Source organism: Saccostrea cucullata, unplaced genomic scaffold (genome assembly GCF_032062105.1).
Source record: "Saccostrea cucullata isolate Sc308-1 unplaced genomic scaffold, CSIRO_AGI_Scuc_v1 ctg16956, whole genome shotgun sequence".
Lineage (NCBI taxonomy): Eukaryota > Metazoa > Mollusca > Bivalvia > Ostreida > Ostreidae > Saccostrea > Saccostrea cuccullata.
In genome coordinates, this window is record NW_026940333.1 from 2,614 (window position 1) to 11,995 (window position 9,382).

At 34.4% G+C, this 9,382-nt stretch overlaps 1 protein-coding gene across 1 annotated transcript; it reads left to right on the plus strand.

Moving 5' to 3' along the window:
* Positions 1–344: 344 nt before the first annotated feature.
* LOC134255136 (peroxisomal acyl-coenzyme A oxidase 1-like) lies at positions 345–8,313 on the plus strand (the record flags this gene model as incomplete). The annotated part of the gene is made up of 4 exons (XM_062737648.1): positions 345–541; positions 7,337–7,499; positions 7,811–7,965; positions 8,206–8,313. Coding segments are annotated over exons 1-4 (586 nt in total), but the record flags the coding sequence as incomplete, so codon positions are not given.
* Positions 8,314–9,382: the final 1,069 nt, after the last annotated feature.

Sequence of the window (9,382 nt, forward strand, 5' to 3'; positions counted from 1 at the left end):
ATACACGACACAAAACAATGGGGCATTTTTCCCATAGAGAACTGAAGCGGACATTTTCAAAGAGGATAGCATAAATTATACTAAAGACAAGATCATTCAGTAATGTAAATAAAAGCCCATTTCCTCCTGAGACAAACTACACGCGTCTTTGGAGATAATGCATGTATCGAAATTTCCACCATCGAACTATCTAAACAATTTCATGGAACGACTGCATAAATAAGCCCTGGTTAAATCTAGTACTGTCTGACGTCACGACGTCAGACAATAAATGCTAGTCATATTCAGGCTCTTTCTACGGAATTAAAAATCCCATTTCATTTTAAAGTTTACACACGCCTTGGTCATGTGACATTACGAGAGCAGAGACTTCCGTTCAAAATGTCGGCTGCAATTGTATCGAACCTTGGAAAGATACCTTCGAAAGTGAATCCTGACCTCCAGATTGAACGTGACAGATCGCAATTAACTCCACATATTTCTGAAATAACACATTTTATTGATGGTGGCCGCCATTTAACTGAAAAGAGGAGGGAAATAGGTAAAATTAATAGGTCATAAAAAGGGACTTTTTCGGCAGCTGTTCTGTCTGTAATAATGGGCCGATGATATATACACGACCGTCGTGCACACTACATGGAAAGTCTATTTACACGACCGTCGTGCAAATAGCTATTGCAAAGTGCTGAGATATATACACGATCGTCGTGCATAGATATTAAGTAAAATCTATTTACACGACCATCTTGCATATAGCAATTGCACATTACCCGAGATATGTACACGACCGCATTTATCGTAGTGTACCCTAAATTCGTCCGTACCCTAAATTCGTCCCCAAACTTCTCGAGACCAGCACGTTTCGAACTTCGTATCAAAGACGTCATTATTAATTGTTTTGACTAGTGAACACAATGATGCAACTTTTTCAGCAATTATTTTTCAGAATTTGCAATTTAGTATTAAACTTAAATAAAATAAATATACTTAAAATATCTGATTATTCCTTATGTCCATTTTTATTGAAAGTGTACAGTTTACTTACGTTCCCAAAAATTACTTCCCGATCTAATATACCTTCATTTTATTATTTTATACCCGTCAGTCAGTGTATTGAATTACGTGCATGGGCTACAAATGAAAACAATTTATAAATACTGTGCTATTTATTTTCCCTTTTCTTGTGTGTGTGTTTTGTTTTAATACGTTTCATTTAATCGAGATTTTTTCAAGAATATGTTATGGAGACGGAAAATAAATAAAATCAAATATATTATATCAAAAATATTTCCCATATAGAAGAATTTATTATACCACCCCTTTCAATAAAAATCAATCTGTCAACATAACCAAGCATTGATGATCACATTGTGTGAATAGATCTACCTTTGACCTTGCCAAGTCGCCAGTCCCCCCCCCCCCCCCCCCCCATTTGCTTGCAAAAAAGTCGGTAAGCAGCCAAATAATCAAGAAGAAAATGTTTTATTTCTACAAACAAAGAATTTAAATTATTTTACTGAACAGTCCGAACAGTCATTTTATTGAGCCGACCAAAGAAGCTGAATTTTTGTCACAATTTTTACCAGTTTGACAGGTGCTGTGTGCGCAGACCTGGTGCAATTTAATGGGTGCATTGAAGCATAACTAATCCAGTGGGCGTCTACTGGGTCGAAATTCACGATATAATCAAGTAAAACAAGATCTTACCTGCAAATTCTTTTATTTCTCATTTTCTGCAGATCTATATAGTATATGAAAAGTCTTTTTTTCCCTGTAATCATGGTAATGTGGATATTTCACACATTATTATAATAATGAATTATGTGATCAATTCAAGTCTACGCATTAAATTATAATAGTTTTCCTATGTTTTTGTCCCCCGCTTGAAAAGTGGGGGATATTAATTTGGGTTTTTCCGTCCGTCCGTCCGTCTAGCTGTCCGTCCGTCCGTCTTTCTGTCTGTCTGTAACGCTTTCGTTTCCACACGATATCTCGAGAACCCTTTGAGCTTTTGCAATGAAATTTAGCATAGCAACTCCCTATGGACTAAAGAAGACCCCTATTGATTTTGAGGTCAAAAGGTCAAAGGTCAAGGTCATAAATAAGCAAATTCTGTCTGTTAAAACACTTTCGTTTCCACACGATATCTCTAGAACCATTTGAGCTATCGCAATGAAATTTTACATAACAACTCCCTGTGGCCTAAAGAAGACCCCTATTGATTTTGAGGTCAAAAGGTCAAAGTTCAAGGTCGTAAATTTATACATTCTGTCTGTGTGTAACACTATCATTTCCGGGCGATATTTCAAGAAGATTTTGAGCTTATGCAATGTAATTTTATACCAAAACTCCCTAGGACGTCTCTCGCCCCTCTCAAAGTGCCCCGCCCCGTTTGTTTTATTAATATTTATAGTATTACATGTCGCTATTTTTAGCGCAGGGGCATGAGGAGAGTTATTGCGTATAAAACAGGTTCTCGGCGGACTTTATGTTCTTATTACATCTATTATAACTGTTTAATAAAGGCTAAATAAATCAAACACCATGGATTGTGTAAAATTTTGAGAATACCGAACATGAAAACATGAATATATATACATGTATGTGACTTCAGTTCTGCATATACTTCACTCCCTGTAAAGCGATTCCGTGGTCTAGTGGTTATGTCTCTTGCTCCAAATGTCAGAGGGCCCGGGATCGAATCTCGGTCGAACCTTTATTTTTTTATTTTTTTTTTTTTAAATACTTTTTTTTTTACTAAATGATAGTATTCAGCATGTGAAATGAAAAATTTATGAGGTTATAAAATCATCATTACAGTGTGATAAATATTCCATATAAAAAAAATCTTCTATACACATAATAAAGAATAAGCAATCAAATCTTTATATGCATACTGACATACATGTATTTTATTTCCTTCAGTATACATGTATACATTTAATAATTCTACAAATTCAGTCAGGGGGAGCCGACTTTTTCCCTAAGCGGGGGACACGAATTCTCTGAATTAGCTTGTTTTTTCAGATTGTGCCCGACTTGCACTGCTCAAATATTTTGATATTCTATCGGTTTTTGCCAGTAAGGTCAATGAATTTTGGAAAAGCTAAAATAAAACATTGTATAATTCACATATCAGGTAATTTGATGAGCATACAATAACACGACATCGTTGAAAGCATGTTCGTGTGTTTTTTTTTTTAAATTTCGTTAAAGAAAACGGAGTCGGTATAATCGAAAGCAATTTATGTTCTTTATATAATTAAGAGAGTAAACTTTCCACTTCCTTTATGGTTCTCACAAAAAATTACCTTCTTTCCACTAATCAAAATTAAGTATACGTATAAAATAGTTATCCAAGTGCAGATATAATTACGTTGATTTAGCGTCTGATTCATGCAGTTTTGTAATTAAGGTGCTATACTATAATTTGGAGATTCTGCTTGTGAAGTCAAAGAGAATTATTAATAAAATTTTGTTTGTTTGTTTTTAAAGTAACATAAGTTCATAAAAAACAGGTTTGACAATTATTTTTTGAAAATTAAATTTCAGTGCCTTTTGAAAATATATTGAGGTCATTTTTTTAATACAATAATATAAACAGAGATTCTCGATTTTATTTCTTAATATAGAGAGAAATTTTCATTTTGTTTAGGTTGTGCATCATTTGTTCTCAATATTTCCCCAATTATACAAGATATCGGCACCACTGACACTGAGATGTTTGAATTAAATCAGTGCGTCAGGTCATTTGTTCATGTTGTTTATTCCACAGAATCCATATCATTGATTGAAACAAATGGTTTAATTAATACAACAAAGTTCAAAAGTCAATAAGAAGTAAATGATTTCCTGTCAACAAGTGACAATTACTACATACATCGGATACATGTAACCAAGTAATTGGTCGTACATGCGAACCGTCTTAATTGGGACGAAACACCTCAGTGCGAATGGTCTGTGGGGACGAACCGTCTCGCACTCAAACAAGGAAAGATAAATACAATGGATGTTTAATGTTTTACACGACGGTCGTGTAAATAGTCATTGAAATTAATTATACAATGCATGTTTAATGTTTTACACGACGGTCATGTAAATAGTCAATGAAATTAATTATACAATGCATGTTTAATGTTTTACACGACGGTCGTGTAAATAGTCATTGAAATTATATACACGACGGTCGTGCGAATAGTCTTTGAAATTATATACACGACGGTCGTGTATATAGACACTGCCGTAATAATGATCGCAGTATCAACTAACTTGGACTGGGAGGGCATTATGACCAAGACTGAACTATTTAGAATAAAGATGGCACTTTACTGTTGGATCTTATCTTGTTCAAGTCCCTGTACATTTTGATAAGATCAAGCAGTATGGCGGAAAACAGAGGAATCATTAAACAAAGTTGCATAACTGTAGCGTTATGGTTTTATATATTAAAGATGATTTAGTTCAAAATGAGGGTAGACTTTACAACTACGTCATTCAATTCAATTTTGGGGTCAATAGGCCAAAAAACCTTGTATTTAAATTTTTTTTCGATCGCTCACGCAATCTCATATATACTGAAATCGCCTTCGGCGACACTACATTTTAGCGCATTTTTCTGGGGACCGGTAAAGTAAAGTCGTTCCCAAAATTATTATAGCCTCTTTATTTGTGGTACGTATAATTTTTATTAAGTTTTGACTTGTTTTATATAAAAAATAATCATTTTAATCTGAACACTTTTTATCAGAGTTTATGGCATTTTTACCTTGGTCTGTGCGCACTTTCTGCAATCTTTAAAGACCCTGATTTTTACAAAAATATTAAGTTCCATCAATAAAAATTAAATCATTCTCACTTGGTTTTTAATAAGAAATATTTTGATATACAATATATTTATATAGAACCATTTATTTTAACAAAAACATCATTGTCCACGAACTTTTTGGACAACCCTCGTACATCGCGCAAGACTTCAGACAGTTGCGAATCTCTGTTATTTATGTCTCTGATAAAACCATAATGCTACAGTTCTTCAGCTACATTAAACTTGGTCCATAGGACATGTATATACATGTAGTTATCATCATTTTTAGTAGTACTTATTCCTCGTATGATTTCATAGATGAAAACAATTATAGCTACTGTAGATCAAGTTACATGCAGTGCACCGATTACATTTTGTTAGCTTTTGTTAAACTTTTACTTGCATTAATAATGTTGATTTGCATTTTTTAGCTCACCTCAACGAAGTTGGGGGAGCTTATGTAATACCCTCGGCGTCGGCGTCGGTGTCGGCGTTGGCGTCCCAGGTTAAGTTTTTTGGAGCAGTTTTCTTTTTAAGTACTTCTATGTCCTATATTGATTAGACATGCATGGAAGATGCTTCTAATGTGTTTCATTGTACCAGTCAAAGTTTCAGATGCTGCAATTTCAGCAAAGGAATGGCCAGGTTAATGTTTTTGGAGCAGGTTAACATTTTTGGTGCAGTTTTTGGTGCAGGTTTCATTTCCAAGTAACTATAAGCCCTATGTTGACCAAACTTGCATGGTTGATACATCTAAGGATGCATACTACTGGGCTTGCTTCGGATGCTGAATCTGACCTACATTTTCCGGATGAGTGAACAGGTTAAAGTTTTTTGTGCAGGTTTCATTTCCAAGTAACTATAAGCCCTATGTTGACCAAACTTGCATGGATGATACATCTAAGGATGCATACTATCAGGCTTGCTTCGGATGCTGAATCTGACCTACATTTTCCGGTTGAGTGAACAGGTTAAAGTTTTTGGTGCAGGTTTCATTTCCAAGTAACTATAAGCCCTATGTTGACCAAACTTGCATGGATGATGCATCTAAGGATGCATACTATCAGGCTTGCTTCAGATGCTGAATCTGACCTACATTTTCCGGTTGAGTGAACATGTTAAATTCTTTTGGGCAGGTTTCATTTCCAAGTTACTATAAGCCCTATGTTGACCAAACTTGCATGGATTATACATCTAAGGATGCATACTACCGGGCTTGCTTCGGATGCTGAATCTGACCTACATTTTCTGGTTGAGTGAACAGGTTAAAGTTTTTGGTGCAGGTTTCATTTCCAAGTAACTATAAGCCCTATGTTGACCAAACTTGCATGGATGATGCATCTAAGGATGCATACTATCAGGCTTGCTTCAGATGCTGAATCTGACCTACATTTTCCGGTTGAGTGAACAGGTTAAATTTTTTTGGGCAGGTTTCATTTCCAAGTTACTATAAGCCCTATGTTGACCAAACTTGCATCGATGATACATCTAAGGATGCATACTATCAGGCTTGCTTCGAATGCTGAATCTGATCTACAATGTACATTTTCCGGTTGAGTGAACAGGTTAAAGTTTTTGATGCATAATTCATTTCCAAGTAACTATGACTTCTTTAATGACCAAACTTGCACGGATGATACATCTAAGGATGCATACTACCGGGCTTGCTTCAGATGCTGAATCTGACCTACATTTTCTGGTTGAGTGAACAGGTTAAAGTTTTTGGTGCAGGTTTCATTTCCAAGTAACTATAAGCCCTATGTTGACCAAACTTGCATGGATGATACATCTAAGGATGCATACTACCAGGCTTGCTTCGGATGCTGAATCTGACCTACATTTTGTGGATGAGTGAAAATGTTAGTTTGTGATGAATGTATCATTTCCAGTTAACTATGAGCCCTATAATGAGCAAACTTGCATGGACGATACATCTTAATATGCACACTAATGGACTTACTTTGGATGCTGAATTCGACATACATTTTTTCAGATAATAGACCAGGTAAAAGTTATGGGTGCAGGTCAATTACCAAAAAACTTGAAGGCTTATGTAACATTGTATAAACCAAACCAAACTTGCACAAATGTTGCATCAGGAGATGAAAACTCTCAAATTTGCTTCGGATGCTTAATTTTAATTACATTTTCATGAACAACTAGTTTAAATTTTTTATGTAGGTCTATTTAAATGTATTCGATCAAAATTGCTGAAATATTTTCATTTCTGGAATGTACACTTTTTGTTGGTTAATTGTGTGACTTTGCCTTACTTAAAGACAACATTCGTTGAGGTGAGCTCTGTAATCTCTGATTACCTATGTTTATTCAATTTATTGAACTATTTTACTTACTATAAATATACATGTACTTATCCTCTCCATGCCCTTGAGGACACATGAGGCCGTTATTTAAGTATTTCGCATATATTAAAATATGTTATTTTCTTTTTAACTGAACAGACCTTATTTTTAATAATTCAAACATTTTTTCAAACATTTTAAAAATGAGGATTTTTTAAATTTATTTCAGAGGAAATATTATTTAAGGAGTCCCTGTTTAGAGAGTATTCCAATGACAGAGTGTATAGATCAAGACAAGAGGTGTACGCAAAGGGACTGGAGAGATCTGTCAGGTTATTCACTCTCAAGCAGGAACACAACTGGAATGATGTAGAATTTGGATTGGCATTAAAGTAAGCCTAATTTGCTTTTGATCCGTTTTTTCCTTATCATCATTATTGGCCTTTACACCCTGAGGCGTATTGGGCAGCCATTTTTAATACAATGTGTTTATTTTAAAGAATGGATGAAAGTGTCTGTTTTGATATATGTAAAATAGCTGCTTTTCTAAATTTGTTTTCGAATCAACACACTGGTTTGAAAGATTTTATCACAGTATTTACTAATTGTAAATATAATAGGAAATGAAAGAAAATGATTTTGTAAAGATTATTTTTTTATTAGTGTGTCTTATATATAAATTTCTACTTTTGGCTGATTTCAGAACAATAAATCAAGACCACACTTTGGGTCTTCATAATGTGATGTTTATTCCTGCCTTAGAGAGACTTGCAACAGAACAACAGAAAGCAAAATGGCTTCCACTAGCAAGAAATTACAAAATTATTGGCACTTATGCACAAACAGAGATGGGTCATGGTATAAATATATCAATGATAAAATGATAAAGATAGGAACAAATAGATATATTCAAGAAGTAAAAAAAAAATTATTTTAAATTCAAAATCTACTCTTTTTTATACTATGACAATACATGTACTTATTATGCCAGTTGTGTTTATGTAATATGCTTTGAATGACAAGTCGGTATAAATTACACACCAAAACACCCAGAAAACTAAATATAAACTTCTTAACTGAGGCTTTTGTCTTTGATAGGAACTTACCTGCAGGGATTGGAGACCACGGCTACATATGATGCCACGACAGAGGAGTTTGTCCTTAATACCCCAAAAGTGACCTCCATCAAATGGTGGCCGGGCTCCTGTAAGTCTAATAAACCTTAATGATAGAGATCAGAGGCCTGTTCAACAGAATGTATGCGAGGGCTTGCCAGAATTCCTTATACCTCCAATAGAAATTACGAGCGCTCTGTCTGTTGAGCAGGCTTCAGGTTGTCTACTCACTTTAATAAAAATATATAAACTATATGTTAGAATTTAGAGATGGGGACAAAACTGCTGCTCTCTTTCTGATATGCTGTATATTTATGTTCCCCAAACGGAGTTTGGGAACATATTGTTTTTACTCGGTTTCTTATTATTATTATTATTATTATTATTAAGGTCTTCCGTTTCAGACGGAAGACCTTATAGTGATTCTACTGTTTTTTTCTTTTTATTATTATTATTTTTTTCCCTTTTTGTTTTGACGATTTCTCAGAGATGACTGGACGGATTCTCATGAAATTTTCAGAGATGATAGAGAGTCAAAATATCTTTCTAATGCAGTTTTCAGTTTTTCAAAATTCACTTCCGGTCGTCAGATATGTCCGATTTCCGCTTTTTTCAAAAAAATTTTGTCCCAGTCATATCTCAGAAACGGTAAGAGATGAAGACACCAAACTTATATGAGTAATAGATCTTGATAAGTAGGCAAAACTATTTGGGTTAACACAGTTCGCCGTCACTTCCGGTCGTCACAGGAAGTGATCAAAGAAATCGAAAATTTCAACTTTTCTTTTTTGAAAGTTTTTTTGCAGCACAAAATAGTATTTTATTTGTAGTTTCGAAATATGTCAGTCCCACTGGAAACAAAAACGACGACTTCCGGTTATAAGAGAAAAACTACAAAATTTGAGTATTATTCTTTCCCATAAATATTTTTAATAGATAAAGTATTTCTAATGATTTTTGGATATGTTATTCAGACTGCAAATGTCTACAGTAACGTCAAATATCTTTGTAAAATTCACTTCCGGTCGCGTGATTTCCTGTCCTCAAAACGAGAACTTATCATAGCTAGATCTCGTAAATGGAAAAAGATTAAGACACCAAACTTACACAATTGGTAGATCTTGATGAGTAGGCAACTTCAGTTTGGATAAGATTGTCCG